This window comes from Oncorhynchus gorbuscha, linkage group LG17, assembly GCF_021184085.1.
Source record: "Oncorhynchus gorbuscha isolate QuinsamMale2020 ecotype Even-year linkage group LG17, OgorEven_v1.0, whole genome shotgun sequence".
Taxonomy (NCBI): domain Eukaryota; kingdom Metazoa; phylum Chordata; class Actinopteri; order Salmoniformes; family Salmonidae; genus Oncorhynchus; species Oncorhynchus gorbuscha.
This window is the reverse complement of record NC_060189.1, coordinates 21936046-21958230: the sequence shown is the minus strand read 5'-3', so window position 1 is coordinate 21958230 and position 22185 is coordinate 21936046. Positions and strand designations below refer to the sequence as shown.

The 22185-nt window shown below is 40.4% G+C and overlaps 3 protein-coding genes across 4 annotated transcripts; 2 read left to right on the top strand and 1 right to left on the bottom strand.

Moving 5' to 3' along the window:
- On the top strand, positions 1-4449 carry LOC124001823 (5'-3' exonuclease PLD4-like). The gene is made up of 11 exons (XM_046308918.1): positions 1-46; positions 123-195; positions 305-474; positions 645-828; positions 926-1046; positions 1150-1277; positions 1370-1570; positions 1793-1932; positions 3429-3594; positions 3689-3785; positions 3919-4449. The coding sequence occupies exons 2-11, from the start codon at positions 142-144 to the stop codon at positions 4122-4124; spliced, it is 1467 nt and encodes a 488-aa protein (XP_046164874.1). The 5' UTR covers positions 1-46; positions 123-141; the 3' UTR covers positions 4125-4449.
- A 2252-nt stretch (positions 4450-6701) lies between these two features.
- Positions 6702-9874, top strand: LOC124002226 (signal recognition particle 14 kDa protein-like). The gene is made up of 5 exons (XM_046309587.1): positions 6702-6856; positions 7278-7350; positions 7691-7803; positions 8392-8424; positions 8607-9874. The coding sequence occupies exons 1-5, from the start codon at positions 6833-6835 to the stop codon at positions 8694-8696; spliced, it is 333 nt and encodes a 110-aa protein (XP_046165543.1). The 5' UTR covers positions 6702-6832; the 3' UTR covers positions 8697-9874.
- Positions 9875-9942: 68 nt separating this feature from the next.
- On the bottom strand, positions 9943-21529 carry xgb (x globin). Of its 2 annotated transcripts, none has more exons than XM_046309585.1 (5): positions 21303-21529; positions 15189-15296; positions 12875-12995; positions 12689-12769; positions 9943-10173 (listed from the first exon to the last, which is right to left on the bottom strand). In XM_046309585.1, exons 1-5 carry the CDS (start codon positions 21461-21463, stop codon positions 10066-10068), a joined length of 579 nt encoding a protein of 192 aa, XP_046165541.1. In that variant the 5' UTR covers positions 21464-21529; the 3' UTR covers positions 9943-10065. The 2 variants fall into 2 exon arrangements, with proteins under 2 accessions (XP_046165541.1, XP_046165542.1); XM_046309586.1 differs by having other exon boundaries at positions 9943-10150.
- Positions 21530-22185: the final 656 nt, after the last annotated feature.

Sequence of the window (22185 nt, the reverse complement as noted above, 5' to 3'; positions counted from 1 at the left end):
TAACGACAAATCACTTGCAGAAGACGAGCCGCTTTACTCTGTTTCCGTAAGTTGTTTTTGTATGTTAAATGTATGTTTAAAATGATATGCATGAGCAATAACATTTTAGGTCTGGATTTCAGCAGTACATCAGGAACATCCATGCCAGAGATGTCCTCTCCTTACAATACTTTACATGATAGCGATGTTCCCAACGTAAGGGTAAGAATTGCTTGTCAGACTTTTCAGTAGATTCCCATCTATGTTGATACAACTGAAGTCTGTTCACAGTTATATTGATCACATGTCTGTGTTCATGTTCCAGGGATCCAAACGGCTTGTTTCAATTGCTGTGGCAGTGGGATGTTTGACTGCATTCGGGGCACTGCTCTCCTTTTCTATGTATGAGAAGAGCACAGAAGAGCATTTCCAAAACTACAAGATCTTCCAAGAAACAAACACTGATCAAAATAACATTTCTGAAGAACAAAGCCGGTGAGCGTCATATACATAGTATACGTTTTTGCTTTAATACTTAAATACATCGAATTGACAATATAAAACAGTCAAATTAAGTTTTGGCAATGGAAGTGGATGTGTTGTCTCAAGTTTGTAATCCTCCCCAAAGACTAGAAACCTAACAGGTCCTGTTGTGAATTCCTCAGTATAATCCTCGTAGAGAGCATTCCCCTGTATATGAAATATGACGACAATGCAACATTTGGGACCCCAGTGGACAAAGCCTGGAGAGATCTCCTGTCCATGGCAACCTACCAAGTCGATGTGGCTTCCTTCTACTGGACTCTTACCGGTGATGACATCAATATCAATTCTTCTACTGACTTGCCTGTGAGTTTAAAAAAAGACATTTGAAATACGTTTGACAACCGCTGTCAATTAGTCATCCCTGTGAATTTGCCTGCACTTTATCTACTGTTATCAACAGGGAAAGAACATACTGGAGCAGCTTGGAGCTTTACCTTCCAGAAATGTGTCAGTGAGAGTTGTGACAAGTATTCCCTCTGTGCTGACAAACTCCACAGATCTTCATTTTCTGAGACAGAAAGGTCTGAAATATTAGGAAGGTGTTCTTAATGTTTCGTACACAGTATATTATCCTACTGTATGTTTTATCCTCTAATCTCCTCTCCTTGGTTATCTATACTGTAGGAGTCCAAGTAAGAAAAGTTCCCTTTGGGCGTTTGACTGGGGGTGTACTCCACAGCAAGTTCTGGATTGTTGATAGGAAACACATTTTCCTGGGAAGTGCCAACATGGATTGGAGGTCTCTTACACAGGTAAAGGTCTAGTGATGATATAATAGAACTACCTTAAATAATCTCACTCGTTTTGCACCTACATGACGGGTCACAATGCACTATCACCTTAGGTAAAGGAACTGGGAGTGGTGATCTATAACTGCTCCAGTCTGGCTGAGGACCTCCATAAGATCTTTGAGTCATACTGGGTGATGGGTCATCGCAACAGCTCCATCCCAAACCCTTGGCCCTCCAAGTATGACACTGCCATCAACAAAGAGCACCCCATGCTGCTGAAGACTGATAATGTTTCCAGCAAAATCTACATCACAGTGAGTCCTTTCTGTTTCACTTCCCATTCACTGCTTTCAGAGTGCCCCGAACCATAAAACTATTAGCATCTGAATAAAACCTGAGAGAATTAAAGAGTGTGTCTATTGTCATAACACATTGACCGGATATTTTGTTCTCATCTAATGACCATCTCATCACAGTTCTACTCATTACAGCTCACTCTTCCTTGCAATGTGATGTCTATACTCTGTCTCTCCCAGGCCTCTCCTCCCACTTTCTGCCCCGCCTCTCGGACGCAGGACCTTGATTCTATCCTCTCAGTGATCTCAGGGGCACAGCACTACATTGATGTGGCAGTCATGGAGTATTTCCCCACCACACGCTTCATACACCCTCAAAGGTGAACATACTGTCCTACCAGACTCATCGCCTTTTTCAACCCACCATTGAGTTTGACTTACTTTGACTTCTTGTAATATTGAAAGACTGATTGAGTATACACTACCGGTCAAATGTTTTAGAACACCTACTCATTCAAGGGTTTTTCTATATTTTTTTATATTTTCTAAGACATCAAAACTACGAAATAACATATATTTGAGTTTTTTCAAATAGCCACCCTTTGCATTGATGATAGCTTCGCACACTCTTTGCATTATCTCTACACAACCAATCGGTTGTGTTGTGACAAGGTAGTGGGGTATACAGAAGTTAGCCCTATTTGGTAAAAGACAGAGTCCATAGTATGGCAAGAACAGCTCAAATAAGCAAAGAGAAACGACAGTCCTTCTTTAGTCAGTCAATACTGAACATTTTAAGAACTTTGAACGTTTCTTCAAGTGCAGTTGCAAACACCATCAAGCGCTATGGTGAAACTGGCCCTCATGAGGACCGCCACAAGAAAGGAAGACCCAGAGTTACAGGATAAGGTCATTAGAGTTACCAGCCTCAGAAATTGCAGCTGAAATAAATGCTTCACAGGGTTCAAGTAACAGACACATCTCAACATCAACTGTTCAGAGGATACTGTGTGAATCAGGCCTTCATAGTCAAATTGCTGCAAATAAACCACTACTAATGGACACCAATAATAAGAAGAGACTTGCTTGGACCAAGAAACACAAGCAATGGACATTAGACCAGTGGAAATTTGTCCTTTGGTCTGGAGTCCAAATTGGAGATTTTTGGTTCCAACCGCCATGTCTTTGTGAGATGTGGTATGGGTGAACGGATGATCTCTGCATGTGTGGTTCCCACTGTAAAGCATGGAGGAGGAGGTGTTATGGTAAGGGGGTGCTTTGTTGGTGACACTGTCTGTGATTTATTTAGAATTCAAGGCACACTTAACCAGCATGGCTACCACAGCATTCTGCAGCGATACGCCATCCCATCTGGTTTGGGCTTAGTGGGACTATCATTTGTTTTTCAACAGGACAATGACGCAACACACCTCCAGGCTGTGTAAGGGCTATTTGACCAAGAAAGTAGTGCTGGATCAGATGACCTGGCCTCCACAATCTCCTGACCTCAACCAAATTGAGATGGTTTGGGATGAGTCGGACCGCAGAGTGAAGTTAAAGCAGCCAGCAATATGTGGGAACTCCTTCAATACTGTTGGAAAAGCATTCCGGGTGAAGCTGGTTGAGAGAATGCCAGAGTGTGCAAAGCTGTCAAGGCAAAGGGTGGCTATTTGAAGAATCTCAAATGTAAAATATTTTTTGATTTGATTAAACCTTTTTTGCTTTCTACATGATTCCATATGTGCTATTTCATAGTTTTGATGTCTTCACTATTATTCTACAAAGTAGAAAATAGTAAAAATAAAGAAGAACCCTTGAATGAGTAGGTGTTCTAAAACGTTTGACTGGTAGTGTACCTCTTTAAATCATCCTTTAGGTACTGGCCAGCCATTGATGATGCATTGAAGAGGGCTGCTTTTGAGCGGAATGTTAAGGTTCGTCTGCTGGTGAGCTGTGGACGGGATTCTGATCCAGCCATGCTTCCTTTTCTTCAGTCTCTAGCCTCCCTGAATTACCCTGGCCAGCGTATCAGCATTCAAGTGGTAGGAAGACACACATAGCCCACTGGTATTATTATTCAACCAATGTGATGGTCTTCTTTTCTGTACTGTAATGCCAGATTGTCCTCTTTTTCAGAAACTGTCCATTGTGCCAGTAGGGAACCAGTCAGAGATACCCCACTCTAGAGTAAACCATAATAAATACATGGTGACTGATAAAATGGCATATATTGGTAAGGGATAGACAGCTGTATCAACAGAAAATAGTTGAATATTATAATACTTTGATGTGAACAGACACAGTTGTCTACATGAAAGCATTACAGGTAATGAATAACTTGAATTCCAAATCCTTCTGCCCCTCAGGGACATCTAACTGGTCAGCTGACTACTTCAACACCACAGCTGGAGTGGGGCTGGTGGTTTCCCAGCACGCACCACACTGGGCCTGGAGGACCCAGGCTCTGCAGGGGCAGCTCAGGGCAGTATTTGACAGGGACTGGCAGTCTCAGTTTACTGTATGTCTCGCTGACTTGGGTCATCACCCTGACTGTGCCCTCTCAAAAGGATAGGCGCTCTACTTACCACCCGTACACTCAGTTATAACAATGTTTACTTTAGAAAAGTCCCCAAAGCATTCAGTTATGGCAGTTATGGCTTAGGGAGATAACAGTAAGCCTGTTGGACTGCTTTTTTGTTGTTGTCTTTGGTTGTTTCTATGAGGAACGTTGCAACTGAACACTCATCATTTGCTTCATTATTAGTTTGTACTAGTTACCTTTGTTCCCGAGTGAAAATGTCATGTTGAATGTTTAATATTTCACTGTCTATTCGGGTATGTTGGGGGAAAACGTACCTTAATACCTTTTGCAAGCAAATAAATACTATTTCATGATATATTGCTCATTGCTCATTATTTTTGCAACAAAATGCTTTATTATACAAGATAATTCATTTAAAATAAAAGCAGCAAAAGACAGGTCTCGGTCTCGTCTATTCAAGTGTTTGTTTGATTTTCTCTACATTAGATGGCGGTAATGTAAATATTCAGTGTGGATACTGTAACATCAGGACATCGTCGTAAGGCATTGGATTAAGGACAAAACCGACGAGGAAGTTTCCTTGATCGGAAATGGCTGCGAGTAGTGTGGACGAAATGGTGGAAATTGAGAAAAAGCTGGAATGCGAACAATATGGGTGTCAGTTCTGATGGTGTGGAGAGTGAGGATGAGGGTCAAGGACCGGAATGGTCAGTAGTGGAAAGACGGGAAGAAGAGAAGTCATGAAACAGAAAGAATTGGGGCATCTTGTAAAGGAAGCATTAAGAGGGCCAAGGTAGGAAGCAAGAGTAATGATGTGTGAAGGGGAAAGTGGTGATAGTGTTTGATTAGACCGCAGGGCATCACTTATCTGACTAACTAATGCTGTAGAGAAAAGTGAAATTACCTTGATTTATTTGAAATGTTAGATTGTTAATATTATGTGATAGCCAGGCTCAAGATTCTTAAAATGGAAACGCTTAATGGGAAGAAGATTAAAAGCCATGTCCCTGGTGCTTATGCTAGATTGAGGGGAGTCGTCACTGGGGTCCCGATATCTATGTTCACAGATGATGTTAAAGATAATGTGAAGGGAGGCAGAGTGATAGAGGCCAAAAGGTTGATCAGTAGGAAAGAGGGTCAAGGTGAAAGGTTATCAGTGATGCTGAGATTTGAGAAAGTCTTGCTGGGAAAAGTACAAATAGGACTCCTCAGTTTCAATGTTAGAGGATATGTCACATATGCACTGCAGTGTTTTAAATGCCAAAGAATAGGACATGTAGCTGCTCAGTGTAAAGGAAAGAAAAGATGTGCCAAGTGTGGAGGGGCACATGATTATGGTGAATGTGGAAGCAATGTGAAGGTTAAGTGCAGTAATTGTGGGGGAGAATACAGTGCAGCATTTGGTGGATGCCGGGTACAGAGAGAGGCTCAAAGATATAAGATCAGTTATGATGTATCATTTGCAGAGGCTGTAAAACAGGTTCGTAGAACTATGGTGCGGCCTGATGGATCTGACATGGATGTACCTGCAGTAAGTGGACCTACTTTCAGACTGATGGATCTGACATGGATGTACCTGCAGTAAGTGGACCTACTTTCAGACTGATGGATCTGACATGGATGTACCTGTAGTAAGTGGACCTACTGTCAGACTGATGGATCTGACATGGATGTACCTGTGGACCTACTTTCAGACTGGTGCTTCTGATGGTCCTGGAAATATTGTGCTCATGAATGTCTGGTGTCAAAGGACACTTTGACTTTTTAGATTTTATTGGTAAGGTAATCAATACGACTCAGGTTGAGGAAAGCAGAAATGCCAGGTTGAAGGTTATTGTGGAGATGGCAAAAGAGATATTGGCGGTAACAGATGTTACTGTTGAAATGGAAGGCAGGGAGAACTGCACATTTTGCAGTGTTGCACTTCAATGCTTTTCCTGGCCTGGCAGCAGCCAGGAAGATTGAATTTTATTTTCATGGTAGTTCAGAAGATCATGATTGATGTTACATTCCAGCCAATTAGGTGGTGGCATGCACTTTAAAAGGTCATTGACAGACTGCCATGATATCATAGAAGAAGAAGAATTAGAAGAATAATATTCTGTGTTTACTTTGAGTGATGTTAAGATGTATAAGTTATACTGTACAAGCTTTTATGCCAAATACATTGTTTTTACAGGTGTCAAGCTTATGGGCATGTGACAGCATTGTGTAGGAGGGAGGTTCCTAGGTGTGAGAAGTGTGCAGAAGGGCATGAGACTAAGAAATGTGTAGCATTGAGGAACGTAGAGGTTAATTGTAGGGGTGCCCATGGGGCTAGGGTTCAGAAATGTCCGGTGGGAGAGTCAGCTTGAGTTTTTCAAGGTTAGTGTATGCAGAAGTTGTCATATGCTTAGACAGTGAAGAATGTAGAAGAAGATGTGTTAAGGAGAGGGATCCTTAGAGGAGTGGTGTCCGTCGTAGATCTGTACCAGTACAGAGGGATAGCCCAACAAGGTATGCAGTATTTAGAGTATGTGTTTATTTATTTTTTCAAGCTAAGTATAAGGGAGTTATACTCCAGTCTGGTAGGTGGCGGTAATGCAACATTTATTGGATGCCAACCGCCGTTAAACCTCATCGAAGAAGAAGTGCTGTACTTTGCAAGTTGAAAGGTCACGGGGCGGCGTTTCATGTTGTACAAGCTACGTGTGCTTCTGACGGGCTAGCCAGCAAGCTGAATAATTGCAGTGAACATCATGGTACTACTTGAAAACGACTCGGTAAGTTAGAAAACAGCATCGACTAATGGTAGTATATCTTAGAAATTGACATTATTAGAGGACTGGTTTAATTTGCTAGGTATTGTGCATTGGCATCAATCACTGCTGCCTTTTCGCTAACCATACCCAGTAACGTTAGCTAGATAGCTAGGCACATTCGGCTAGCATTTGCTAACTAACGTTATTCGTTTGAATTGCTTCTGTGGTCCGCGTGATAGCATATTTATAGATGGATATATTTTTCTATCACATTTATTTAGAAGTAAATAACAAGACAACGTTAGCTATACGACCTAGATTTTTTAAATCTATGAACTACACAAACGGGGACATGTTGGCTAGCTAGCTCGCTCATTTGCCATATGGCTACCACATTTTATCCTTTTATCTACAAACTTCAGTCGGATTATTTTCCTTCTAGTTTTTGACGGAGCTGACACGCCTGTTCCAGAAATGCAGGACATCAGGCAGTGTTGCCATCACGTTAAAGAAATGTAAGTTCTCACATTTGTCAACTTACTTTTTTTATGTCTACTGGGTGTTCTCTCCTTAACTAAATTATTCCAGGATATGTTAATAATCGGTTTATGTCCTGCTTTTAGATTTCTGATTACCTGTCATACAGGGTTCTCCAACCCTGTTCCTGGAGAGTTAACCTCCTGTATGTGTTCACTCCAACCCCAGTTGTAACTAACCTGATTCCGGTTATCAACCAGCTAATTATTAGAATCAGATGTGCTAGATTAGGGTTGGAGAAAAAAATCTACAGGATTGTAGCTCTCCAGGAACAGTGTTGGAGAGCCCGGCTGTAATGTGTTGTCACTAACCTTACAGATGATGGGAGAACCAAACCAGTCCCCAGGAAAGGTCACCCAGTGAATTATGAACCAGCAGACAACAAGTGTCTACTCAGAGCGTCAGATGGCAAGAAGAAAATCAGCACAGTGGTAAGTCTACAGCATCATGTGGCAATGAAGTTGTTGATGTTTTCTGCATTACAATACAACTATTTCCTAGTCATGCAATTAGTCTTATCTCTACTTAGTAATCAAAGGTTGTCCATTGCTGTAACATTTTAGCAATTTCAAATCAAATCAAATTTATTTATATAGCCCTTCGTACATCGGCTGATATCTCAAAGTGCTGTACAGAAACCCAGCCTAAAACTCCAAACAGCAAGCAATGCAGGTGTAGAAGCACGGTGGCTAGGAAAAACTCCCTAGAAAGGCCAAAACCTAGGAAGAAACCTAGAGAGGAACCAGGCTATGTGGGGTGGCCAGTCCTCTTCTGGCTGTGCCGGGTGGAGATTATAACAGAACATTTAACAGATGCTCTTATCCTGAGCGACTTAGTTAGTGCGTTCATCTTCAGATAGCTAGGTGGGACATCCACATCACAGGCGTAGACAAGGTACATTTCTCCTCAGAGTAGCTATCTATGTTGAAATAAATCCATAAAGGAATGAACTAAAACATTATGTTGATATGCTATACACTGCAGACAGACACTAATCAGGGGTTTCCTTGTATTTCCAGGTTAGTAGCAAAGAAGTAATCAAGTTCCAGATGGTAGGTACTCGGACATTGAGGTTTGGTTTTTCTAACAAATGTGTCACTGGAACACTGAATGCACATTGTATTGTTTGTTTAGATGTATAATGTTTAAAGGGTATTATGCAAATCACTTAAATTACTCTCCTCTTGACTTGAGAAATGTCTCTAAAAGTCTGCTCTCCTTCTCAACTTGCCAGGCATACTCTAACCTCCTGAGAGCTCACATGGATGGGCTCAAGAAGAAAGACAAGAAAAGCAAAAGCAAGAAAACCAAAGCCACCCAATGAGCAACAGACTCTTTCATAGCGTACTGGGGGAATCCACACTGGCCTGTACCACCTCCAAGGTGCTCCAACTATCATCTCTACCTCCATCCTACCTTCTCCGATATGTTCCCTGAGGCCCACCATCCTCCACTTGGGGACAGCGTTGACATCATGCCATTGTTGTCACAGCAATGTCTCATCCCTGGCCAGTGAATGGCATCGGTCTATATAGGGAGGAAGGGAGAGCTGAGGATGTTTAACACTCAGAGGAAACTACAAGTGGGCTGCCTTTTGGTGCCCCCCCATCTATGGTGTGGATCAAAGTTACACGGAGCTGCATTCATTTATGGAGTCACTGAAGGTTGGAGCACGTTGATGAATTGCCTTTCAAATCGTTTTAATTTGAACTACTAGGCCCTGTCTATTTATGTTTGAATTATCCATCAGTTTGGTTTGCTTGTCAATTTGATTACATTTTCACTAAAGTTCTGATTTACTTTCCAATTGGACCTTGTCTTAACCATTTGTGGATAGATTATTACTGTGTACTATGAGTGAAGATGCCATATACATTTGTTATGGTTTGGGCCGAATGCTTTTTCTTGCTATTCAAATTAATATTATTTTAATGATGGAAAGTGAGATCCTGAGTTTTGTTGGTATTTCTTAAGACAAAATTATTAAGTGGTTGAGTTCCTTATTGGTCCAATAAATTTTTTCAACAGTCATGTAAATTCATTTGTAAGGCAAGCTGTAGAGGAAGGGTCCCAAAGTTAGCTGACACGAGGCCGCTTTGGTACTTAGAAATGTGCTGTTTCCTGTGTTTAATCATCTAATTTGTGGGATGGATGTGTCATGATGGAATATTGATTAAGGGGAAAGTATTTTGAAACTTAATGGTTTAGTATATTTACTGGCAGCTGAAAGGCATATTTGATTTATGGATACAGAGAGAAACCTGTTTTTAACCACATCAAAAATTATCACTACACCTTACTGGGTGTACACCTAACCATGGAAATGCTCTGTAAGGATTATAATTACTTTCCAGTGAATGTGACAGACAAAGGCGGAGCTGCTGCTTTTGACATTCATCTGCCATTTATGTTACTGTATCAGAATGTCATTGATGAATACAGCTGATGTTACTGTAAATGTATCTTTTTTTCCCCTTCAAAATAAATGACAATATGGCAGTGGTTTGTTGATCTAAAGACTGAAATAGTTTTGAAATAAAATAAGGAATAGACCGTTTGACTTTACATTGTAGGCTGATAACATGAGCAAAGTAGAAAAAGGCCACTAAGTAATAAATACACTATATACACAGTTCAGCAACATGGCTGTGTGCATGTTCAACCATCTCTTGAGTTGGGGCCAGCCAGGCCTCTTATAAGGCAGTGTTCCTCTCATTGGGGTAGGCTCCCACCTGGTGATGTCTGTTCCTGTCCTCCTGGTAGCCTTGGTTCATAAGCCTGGTTAGGTACAGGAAAAGGGTCTGGTTCAGAAACACAAAACAGAATTATGAGGACACCTGTAATAATGTTGAATTATAATCAAGGTTTGTGTGTCTAATGTCAACTCAGTAAAAGAAACATCCATTTTTCAGGACCCTGTCTTTCAAAGATAATTTGTAAAAATCCAATTAAATTCACACATTGCAAAAATTAAGTTACAGCAGGAACGCACAATCCCTCTATCAGTGCTCAGACTGTCTGCAATAGGCTGTGAGAAGCTGGACTGAGCGCTTGTAGGCCTGTTGTAAGGCAGGTCCTCACAAGACATCACCGGCAACAGCATCGCCTATGGGCACAAATCCACCGTCGCTGGACCAGACAGGACTGGCAAAAAAGTGCTCTTCACTGACAAGTGGTTTTGTCTCACCAGAGGTGATGGTCTGATTCGGGTTAATCATCGAAGGATTGAGCGCTACACCGAGGCCTGTACTCTGGAACGGGATCGATTTGGAGGTAGAGGGTTCGTCGTGGTTTGGGGCAGTGTGTCACAGCATCATCGGACTGAGCTTATCATTGCAGGCAATCTCAACGCTGTGTGTCACAGGGAAGACATCCTCCTTCATGCAGGCTCATCCTGACATGACCCTCCAGCATGACAATGCCACCAGCCATACTGCTCGTTCTGTGCGGGATTTCCAAGACAGGAATGTCAGTGTTCTGCCATGGCCAGGAAAGAGCCCGGATCTCAATCCCATTGAGCACGTCTGGGACCTGTTGGATTGGAGGGTGAGAGCTCGGGCCATTTCCCACAGAAATGTCTGGGAACTTGCAGGTGCCTTGGTGGAAGAGTGGGGTAACATCTCACAGCAAGAACTGGCAAATCTGGTGCAGTCCATGAGGAGGAGACACACTACAGTACTTAGTGTAGCTGGTGGCCACACCAGATACTGACTGTTACTTTTGATTTTGACCCATCCTTTGTTCAGGGACACCTTATTCAATTTCTGTTAGTCACATGTCTGTGAAACTTGTTCAGTTTATGTGTCAGTTGTTGAATCTTATGTTCATACAAATATTTACACGTTACGTTTGCTGAAAACAAATGCAGTTGACAGTGAGAGGACGTTTCTTTTTTTGATGAGTTTAGTACCAGGTTAGGGTTAGCACTACTGGTCTAAGTAGGCTACATCACTATGGTTAGGGTAGGCGGTACAGCTGTAAATACAATGTATTAATAGTCTAGTGTTTGGTTGGCACTACAGCTGTAAGTAGAATGTATTAACAGTCTAGGTTTAGGGGAGTGCAGGAATGCATTATACTAGGAAATAAGTAGAGCCTGGAATGTTCCTGCTCACTCCACATAAATTAGTAGGACCAGTAGTTTATCCTAGGCACAGGAGCTGATCCCAGGAATAAGATTGGAGTTTTAAGGGTAGTTCTCCATGAATACACTAGAGGCCAATACGGACAGTTTCATTGGAACGTTAATGGTAAACTATAGAGCTTCCACTCATTTCATCTAATTTACACTAAACAAAAATATAAAAGCAACATGTAAAGTGTTTGTCCCATGTTTCATGAGCTGAAATTAAAAAAATATTCTATACGCACAAAAAGTTTATTTCTCTCAAATTTTGTGCGCAAATTTGTTTACATCCCTCTTACAGGTGTGGCATATCAAAAAGCTGATTAAACAGGATGATCATTACACAGGAGCACCTTGTGCTGGTGACAATGAAAGGCCTCTTTAAAATGTGCAGTTTGTAACACAACACAATGACAAAGTTGTCTCAAGTTTTGAGGGAGCGTGCAATTGGTGAGGAATATTTCTGTCTGTAATAAAGCCATTTTGTGGGGGAAAACTCATTCTAATTGGCTGGAAATGGCTGCCCAGTGGGTGGGCCTAACTGCCAAGTGGGTAGGCCTATGCCCTCCAAGGCCAACCCATGGCTACACTCCTGTAGAGTCATGTGAAATCCATAGATTAGGGCCTAATTTATTTATTTAAATTGACAAATTTCCTTAAAATCTTTGAAATTGTGGCATTTTGCATTTAGATTTTTCTTCAGTATATTGACCTTGGATAGTGCACTCAGTAAAACTTGCCCTGATTTACCAGAGTCCTGTGGTGCATAAAACCAAAACCACACTATTTACATAATACACACTAACACACAGTTAAATCTATGTGAGCGCAGTTTTACATTTTACTGAAACTGTTATTTCAATTGATGAATGTAGTAATACTTTGCAAAGTATGTCAAGTAGGGTTACCACACATGATGCGAACATGTAAAATATATTGTAGTAGCCATCATTTGACAGAGCCATGCCATTCTCAATATGGTCATTTCTGGTTCATTTTAATTTTCATGTCAGTCACCTCTCTCCCACAGGTGACCATTTCTATCTTGACATGTGTCATTGGATGTGGAAAACTGGCACTGCAGAAAGCCAAGGGACCTCTTGGACAAAAATTGGTTTCAGACATGATTCTCATGATTGACACCCACGCATTAAATCAAAGTGGTCGCCGAAAAAGATTGAATTGTGTACCTTCCACGCCTCCTCAAGCTCAGGGGTCCATCTCTCTTTGAGAATGGGCTGGACAGCACAGATGAATTCTGCTCCTACATACTGGAAATAAATCACATCAGAACAGGAAATGATCTATATGAATATCTATAGAAATGCAAACAGTAACTTTGTTTAACATGTATTGTCAGTGTGTGTGGGTCTTACACTGTAGTATTTGGGTGGGGCGTTGTAGCGGTAGTGGCTCCTCCCCAGCTCCACAGCCAGAACCTCCAGTCTCTCTAGCTGTTCCAGTCTGGCCACACTCTTCTCAATAAAGGACATCACTCTGAGAGAACAGGAAGACAGGCTTGGTTATGAAAGACAGCCTGACAGGCATACCTTGGACCATCACTGATCATACAGCAGTCCAATTTATTTTGTCATCTTTTATCCTCTCAACAATTGTTCTACAACATTGAACGCTGAACATGGTTTAATTGTTGCCTACAGGCCTGTATTTGACATTAAAGAGCATTTCACTTTAAGGTCTACACCTGTTGTATTCGGCGCATGTGACAAATACAATTTGATATGAATTAGGGAGTTTTATGCAGAACAATAAATACGCACAAAAGTTTAAATGGGTGCGCTCCCTCTTAGCCTGTCCGCTGGTGAGGACATTTGTACTAATGTCCGTGTGAGTGGTTTGAGGGCCACTTGGCCTTCTCCTGTAATGCCACTGCAGCCTCCATACCTTAGATTTAAAAAAGAATCTCGATCATGTAGAAGGATTTTTTGGAACAATGTTGTTGAGTTCAGAAGACACAGAGTTCACAAGACACATAACTTTGTGGCTTTTTGCAAAACAGTAAATTTGTTTTTAAAATGTAGTTGCTTTCTCAGAACATAAATACATTCCTCAAAACTATATCCAATACAAGTCAACAGTAGGTATATTAGCATTTTTGTGCTTCATATTCAAATCATCTATAAGTAACATCATTGAGTTACACAATGCATTTTTAGATACTTTAGGATGACTTGGATATAAAGTGTGAAAATGCTAATATAGGTACCATTGACTTGCATTGGATTTGTGGCACAAATGCTAAAAAGTTTGTATTTGAAACAGTGGGAAGATAAACAAAACCAAAGCATGGGTTGCTGTCATACCTTGTACATAAACTGCTTACAGGGTAAGGAAACCAATATGTAATTTTGCAATTTGGAAGAACTATCCTTTTAACATCAAAGGGGGTTCTTAAAAAAAATCCCATAACCGCAGGAACAGCACCATCTAGTGGTCAAATATCAGGATGTAGGATGGGACACATAAATTCAATGACTTATTTCTCTGAACAGTGGAAAAAATCCATTAACAACTTCGTTAAGAATAGATTGCATAGAATGAAGAAACAATACTTCGAGCTGCAGCTCCATACTACTTGTCAGACATAGATACCTGATACTGTATACTCAATGTTGGGGTGGGATTGGCCAATTTGGGTGCAATGAATTAGCATAATTTCTCAGAGATCAATAATGTTGCAGGAATGCTAATCTTATCTGTTTCTAACTACAGAAAGTATTTCAGAACGATCTGATATGGTGGGTGCTTTGGCTGCTGAAATGACATGTAACGAGCCTAGATCTTTCCTTATATTGTACATGGTATGACACTGATGGGGTGATATAGAATTCTATACAGCAGTGTTTATTGATTACCAGAAACAGAGAACACAGTTGCACACATGTGTCTTCTGATGAAAATAATGTGTTATATTTTGTGAACAGAATTTTATATTCACTGATGACAGTTGTATTTAAAGTTTTGCAAAAGGTGGTCTGATGCAAGTCACGTACTAAAATAAGAAAAAGATCAGAAGTTCTGTAAATGTATTTGAGCATTTGATCATCTCTGTTCTGCTGTTGGTGCGTTTCGACACAGATCCCAAAATTGCTTGTACGCTATTGAGAAAAACTGTAAGTGGAGACATCAGGCTTAAATAGGTTTATTGGCCTTTCAAGGTGAGAAAAACAAAGAGGCTCAGCATACCCAGTGACACAACAGAATGGAGTAAACACACCATTGGAGAACTGCATATGGAGCATAAGAGTGTTCTTCACTGGCAGCAGTGTGTGATAATAGCCAGCCAGAGATGGGATATGACAGCTCTTCAGTCTCAGCAAGAAAAAAGCTCCCATTGACATTAACACTATTATTATTATGTGATGTTCATTGTAGTTTGTTCTCATGTTACTGTCGTTTTTACATCTCATATAGGGACACAAACAGTGTTGACCGATCTTTGCGATAGGAAACTTAAATTGTACAGTATGTCATAAATTCCTTTGTTTCAATAAAATCAGTGATGCTCCATTGTGAGATTTTGACATTTGAAATGTAATAATACCACAATGGCTGTAGTGTTTGGAACTTCAGACTTCAACAGAATGGAGAGCTGGATGAAAGAGGAACCTCACATCGATATCAATGCAAAATTGACAGAAAAATAATCAGTGTAGTGTGGCGACTGACCGTAGGCCGTGTGACCTCAGCTCCCGGCTGGTCCGTAACCCGTCAAGGTCCTCCACGTCTCGGAAGAGGAAGAATACATCTTTGCATTCTGGATGGGTCTCAAACAACCTGTTACCAAGACAACAGACATTCGTGAGCCTCCAAGAGCCAGCTTCATAAAGCCTGCCTTAAACCAAACTGACATATTCATTCCCTCACAAAAAACATCCCTCCATCCTCCAAGTTCTCCCACTGACTACATAACAGAGTTCAGCAAGGCTGTAAATAAGGTGTTGAAAGTAATTATTGATGTTTTTTATAATGCAAGTGTTGAATTATCTGTTGATATTGTGATTTGGTTAAGCATTGCCTGTCTCTATGCTTGTAAATATCTGTCTTCAAGGTGGCATTACAAGTCATCCCATCTGAGCCACGCAGTGATTTTAAGAACTTCTCCATTAGATCTGATTGTACCACTGAGCCCCTTGTAGTTCTCAGTCCTGGCTGCGCTCTCATCATCAGTTCTTCCCTGCTGGACTCCAGGCCTACTACGGGCTGCAATCACACACAGCATCAAACCACTCAGTGTCAGGGGTGACCAGTATAGCCTTCTCTCCTTCTCCCCTTACAGAGCTGTAATGAGTTCCCCTGCCTTCTCAGACCCAGTCATATCAGGGTCAAATGGTACATCAGTTCCAAAAGCCCACAATAAGCTCGGATACAGTGCAGGCACAGAATGTGTGTGTTTTTGTGTTTTAGTGTGTGCGCATACATGTATTATCTCCAATGTATCGTCCATCTAAAAAACCTGTCTGATTACGATGAATAATATTTGACAATACTTTTTCAATTCTGTGCCAAGCATTTTGCTAGGATTTTTGCATCACAACACTGAAGTGTAAGAGGTCTCCAATTGTTTTAATGGACTGGATCTTTATATATACCACTTGGGTCCTGTTTCAGTAATAATGATATCAGACCTTCTTGTGTGTCTGATAATCTACCATTTATATAGGAATGGTTAAAACAAGCCAATAATGGTCCTTTGAGTATATGAAAAAAGGTGTTGTATACTTCCACTGGTATGCCATCCATCCCTGGAGTTTTCCCATCCTTAAAGGCCCCAATTGCCTCAAGCAGTTCCTCCTCTGTAATTTGGCCTTCACATGGGTCTTTCTGTACAGATATTTTTTTAACATTATTATTAGGAAAAAAATCCCTACAATTAGCTTCGGTTAGTGGAGATGGAGGAGCCTGAAATGAAAACATATTCTTAAAGTACTTTACTTCCTCTTTCAAAATATAATTTGGTGAATCATGCATGACTCCATCATTTGTAACAAGTTTTAGTACATTTTTTGGGGTAGCATTTCTATATTGCATATTGAAAAGGAATTTTGTGCATTTTTCCCCATATTCCATCCAGTTCGCTTTATTATTATAATATATTGCACTAGATCTTTCTTGAATAAGTTCCTCAATTTCTTTTTGTTTTTCCTCTAACTTATTCTGTGCCTCTATAGTACCGTTTTTATTGCTATCTAACTGTACTGTTAGTCCTTCAATTTCCTTAGTTAATATGGACTCTTTTGATCCAATTATGCCAATTATGTGATGATCCGACCGCATTCTGTCCCCTATCAACACTTTTTAAACTTTTGGTGCCAGAGAGAATGGTATAAGAAAGTAGTCAAGGCGACTAGCTTGATTAAGCCTCCGCCATGTATATCTCACTAGTTCAGGGTATTTAAGTCTCCATATATCCACTAATTCCAATATATCCATGACATTCATGATTTCCATAAGTGCCTGAGGGTGATAGTTTGTAGTGTGATTTCCTTTCCGGTCCATAGAGGTATTTAAGACCGTATTAAAATCTCCCACCATAATAATAATAATAATAATAGTGTTGAATGTAGAGTTGATAAATTCTTATATATATTTTCAAAGAAGCTTGGATCATCATTATTCGGACCGTATAGGTTAATAAGCCATATCTGTTTATTGTCCAATAACATATTTAAAATAATTCATCTCCCTTGAGGATCTGTTTGGACAATTTGCACATTTGGATCAAAATGATTGTTCATTAAAACCATCACCTCTTTTGAATTTCTTTGCCCCTGGGAGAAGTATATTTCGCCCCCCCAGTTCTTTTTCCACAAATCTTCATCTAAAACTGTTGAATGGGTTTCCTGTAAACAATATATATTATATTCCTTCTCTTTTAGCCAGGTAAATACTGATTGTCTTTTCTTATTATCTGCTCGGCCATTACAATGTAACTGGCTATACTTATTTCACCACCTATCATAATGAGACACAACTTTTGATTATTTTTATCAAAATATATGTTTGTAAACATGCCATTACAAAGTAACATGATGATTGAGTTTCTAATTAGCTGTACCATGATCTTTGCATTTCTACTAAGTAAACCTCCAATTGGTCCCTCTTAAAATAGTCATGTAATCACTAAACCCAATGCCCTGCTGTGGGTTCCATAATGCATACATCACTATATAGGGTACATACCATAAAAGCTCTGTAGAATCTATAGGATCCATGCATGAATATCTTCCCTCTATATTGCTAATTATCTCCTCCCCTTCCCATGTTTGTGTTTTCCCTCATCCCTCTGGTCCATCATGTTATGAGGTGGAGTGTAAGAGCTTTGCACATACACTTCAATTTCCACCTCTTACTGCCTCTGTGTAAGAGAGAAAATAACCTTGTCATATTCACACTCACAGTTGTATCACAGCCAATTGCCACTGTCATAAACAAGGCCCATGAAAGACAGATGAATAGGAACAGCGAAGAGGTGTGTGAGAGGTGATTTCAAAATGGGTCTCCGAATGGTTGCTATGTTTTCCTAGCATTAAGAAAAAAATATTTTCTGAATTTTGGCTGATGATACAAGAGACATGCTTCAGGGGACTTCAAATGACACATTCATTATATGGAATTATGTCAAAATGACTAGAACCTTAAAATAATATAATTAATGACAGAGAAGAAAAGTAATAATGCAAAAGAAAATAAACAAAAACAACTTCGTATTCTAGACATATGCTGCACTGAATGTAGACCTGAATACATTATATTATAATTCTGTTACTAGGTGAGATGGATATCAAGATAAGTAGATTTCTAGATGAGCCCTATTGTTGTAGGACCTAGACTAACAGTGAAATAAATGCTTACTTACGGGCCCTTCCCAACCATGCAAAGAGAAAGAAAATAGAGAAATAATAGAAAACTAATAACACGTAATAATAAATACACAATGAGTAACGATAACTTGGATATATACAAGGGGTCCCAGTACTGAGTCCATGTGCAGGGTTATGAGGTAATTGAGGTAGATATGTACGTATAACTAGGAATAAAGTGACTAGGCAACAGGATAGATAATAAACAGTAGCAGCAACATATGGTATAGAGGCCCCGGTTGGCAGGGAGCTCAGCCCCAGTGATGTACTGGGCCGTATCCACTACCGTCTGTAGTGCCTTGAGGTCAGATTCCAAGGAATTGCCATTCCAAGTAACGATGCAGACAATCAAGATGCTCTCAATGGTGCATCTGTAGAACCTTCTGAGGATCTGAGGGCCCATGCTAAATCTTTTCAGCCTCCTGAGAAGGAAGAGGTGTTGTCATGCCCACTTCACCACTGTGTTGGTGTGTGTGGACCATGATAGATCCTTATTGATGTGGACACCGAGGAACTTGAAGCTCTCGACCTGCTCTACTACAGCCCTGTCGATGTGAATGAGGGAGTTCTGGGCCCTCCGTTTCCTGTAGTCCACAATCAGCTCCTTTATCTTGTTGATGTTGAGAGGTTGTTATCCTGGCACCACACTGCCAGGTCTCTGACCTCCTCACTGTGGGTGGTCTCATCATCGTCTGTGATCAGGCCCTACCACAGTCGTGTCGTCAGCAAACTTAATGATGGCGTTGGAGTCGTCCGCGGCCACGCAGTCGTAGGTGAACAGGGAGTAACAGGAGGGGACTTGGCACGCACCCCTGATTGAGGGTCAGCGTGACGGATGTGTTTTTGCCTACCCTCACCACCTGGAGACGGCCCGTCAGGAAGTCCAGGATACAGTTGCAGAGGGAGGTGTTCAATCCCAGGGTCCTCAGCTTAGTGATGAGCTTGGGCAGTCAGGGCCCTAAGGTGTTGAGCACTGAGCTGTAGTCAATGAACAGCATTCTCACATACATTACCTTCAGAAAGTATGCATACCCCTTGTTCCACATTTGATTGTGTTACAGCCTGAATCCAAAATTGATTAAATATATATTTTTTATCTTAACCATTTGTACACAATACCCCATAATGAAGGAAAACGTGTTTTTAGAAAAAAAATTCTCACATTTATTGAAAACGAAATACAGAAATCTCTCATTTATACAAGTATTCACACCCCTGAATCAATACTTTGTAGAAGCACCTTTGGCAACGATTACAGCTTTCAGTCTTTCTGGGTAAGTCTCGAAGGATTGTGCAACATTTGTACATTATTGTTATCAAAATTCTTCAAGCTGTCAAATTGGTTGTTGATCATTGCTAGACAACCCTTCTCAAGTCTTGCCATAGATTTTAAAATAGATTGAAGTCAAAACTGCCACTCAGGTAAATTTACTGTCTTCCTGGTAAGCAACTCCAGCAAACATTTAGCCTTGTGTTTTAGGTTATTGTCCCACTGAAAGGTGAATTCCTCTCCCAGTGTCTGGTTGAAAGCTGACTGAACCAGATTTTCCTATAGGACTTTGCCTGTGCTTAGCTCTATTCTGTTTATCCCAAAAAATGACAAGCATACATATAACATGATGCAGCCACCACCATGCTTAAAAATAGGAAGAGCGGTACTTCGTGATGTGTTGGATTTGCCCCAAACAAAACGCTTTGTATTAAGGACATGAAGTAAAAAATTTTGCAGTAGAATGAGGTAGTCATTCAAAAATCAAGTTAAACACTATTATTGCACACAGAGTGGGTCCATGAAACGTACGTGACTTGTTAGGCACATATTTACTGCTGAACTTATTTAGGTTTGCCTTAACATAACAAAGGGGTTGAATACTTATTGACTTCAGACATTTCAGCTTTTCATTTTTTATTCATTTGTAAACATTTGTAAAAACAAAATTCCACTTCCATGTTACCTAGGTGTTGGTGCTGTACTGGAACACAAGGCTAAACTAAATTTAATCCATCTTAAATTGACTGTAACAACAAAATGTGGAAAAAGTGAAAGGTTGTGAGTACTTTTTGAAGGCACTATTTTGCTCTGATTGGGCTTAGAGCCATCTTCTGTGCTGTGCCTGGTGGTCTCTCTCTCCATAACTAGGACTGCATAAACTGTTCAATCGGTTTTTCTTTCACTCTGCAAACTATTACATTTCAAAGGGTGGCTATTGGGTTTGTTGATATGTATTTTCTTAGCAGCAAGTGTCTTCGTTTGTCAATAGGCCTGGTGCTGTATATTTATCATGTAATATTGAGACATGATGTAAGATGATGATGTAAGCACCATGTAACAGTCACATTCAATCATTGAGCCCCAAAAGCCCTCTCGGTTGTGGACTAAATGTCTTGAGAGCTTTTTGTATAAGGCAGTACAAGGAGGGCCAACATTTTATTAAGATGATGGGGGCCAGTTCTTATTTAAATTGTTATATTGTGTATAATTTGTAAGTCGCTCTGGATAAGAGCGTCTGCTAAATGACTTAAATGTAAATGTAATAATGTGTTGATCCTACAATTTGATCCCGTCTCCACAGTCATATGTATTGCAGATATAATTACCAAAAAGACAAACTACTGTGTAATAACAGTTTGAATAATGTGAAGTTGGTACATTTTTGAGTTTGTAGTTGTGTCATTCATTATTATAAGTCAGTCATCATGCAGTCCCTGTGGTCATCAACTGTCTTTGATCTACGCAACTCATTCAATCATATCTGAAATGTAATAGCTCTGTTATTTTAAGTCGAGAGCAATAGTGTTGAAGATAATGTTTTGCCTTTCTATGAGGTACCATAAACATTTATTAAAATATTCAGTCTAATAAAGCAAAAATGTATCTTGCTTACAAATAACTAAAACAAAATGAATCAGAACATCTCACCTGACAAACATAATAATTCCAACTTTTGCAATGTCCTCCTGGATAACTTTCCACGACTCTTTGATCATCTCAATCTGCTCCTTGCTCAGATGCGCAACAGAATCCTCCGTCTTAGACTCTCCAGCTGTTTTCGGTGCCAGCCCTGATATTGCGCAGCCCATTGTTCTTGCTACAGCAAAATTGACTAAAAAGTAGTTCAAACACACGGAAAGAAACGTCTGCGCACCTGGGATATGGTTCAGCCTCTTGCGCGGTTGTACATGTACATTCAGGCATGAATGGGATTCAGTGACATCCACAACGCCTGAGCGCGTCATACGAGTTAATCCTCTGTAACCTTGAGGGGCGGGGAACCATTTCTTTCCTAGAACAATTGCTAAAAGCGCAATGCTGCCCAGGCCTACTGTAGTAGGCTGTGCGTATAGATCTAACCTATTTTCCATGTAGGTGAATGACCATTAAAACAATGTGGAGAGATGATTAAACAATGGCATCAAAATGAAGTTTTATAATATGTATATCATATTTCAGTCCCAATGTTCAATAAATAGACTACAACCTTGTGTTTGCACCAACTGGGAGTCTTTAAATCCTCAGGGCAGCCAGGTACTTGCTATTATAACATTCAATTCAACCAAGGGATTGTTGATTGGTTGACTCGATCAGGTAGTTGAATCGATCATCACCTAGGTGTGGGGTCTGTGCTGGAACACAACGCTACACACCCTGTGGGTCTCCTGGACCAGGATTGAAGAAAACTGCATTAAGTCAGTAGTCCTGTAATAAACTATTGGGTTTGATATATCCTGTTTATAAATCTCTTCTGAGAGCAGCATTCGTTGTTCCGTTGTCATGTGTTACTGCTCAAACATCAGGAACAGCA

Coding starts and splice junctions, on each gene's coding strand:
- LOC124001823 (XM_046308918.1), top strand. CDS start 142: ATGCCAGAGATGTCCTCTCCTTACAATACTTTACATGATAGCGATGTT. Junction 1,047..1,149: donor TCATTTTCTGAGACAGAAAG/GTCTGAAATATT, acceptor TCTATACTGTAG/GAGTCCAAGTAAGAAAAGTT. Junction 1,571..1,792: donor CCAGCAAAATCTACATCACA/GTGAGTCCTTTC, acceptor TGTCTCTCCCAG/GCCTCTCCTCCCACTTTCTG.
- LOC124002226 (XM_046309587.1), top strand. CDS start 6,833: ATGGTACTACTTGAAAACGACTCG. Junction 7,351..7,690: donor TGCCATCACGTTAAAGAAAT/GTAAGTTCTCAC, acceptor CTAACCTTACAG/ATGATGGGAGAACCAAACCA. Junction 7,804..8,391: donor AGAAGAAAATCAGCACAGTG/GTAAGTCTACAG, acceptor TTGTATTTCCAG/GTTAGTAGCAAAGAAGTAAT.
- xgb (XM_046309585.1), bottom strand. CDS start 21,463: ATGGGCTGCGCAATATCAGGGCTGGCACCGAAAACAGCTGGAGAGTCT. Junction 12,770..12,874: donor CCCCACCCAAATACTACAGT/GTAAGACCCACA, acceptor ATTTATTTCCAG/TATGTAGGAGCAGAATTCAT. Junction 10,174..12,688: donor AGCTTGAGGAGGCGTGGAAG/GTACACAATTCA, acceptor TTTCTGAACCAG/ACCCTTTTCCTGTACCTAAC.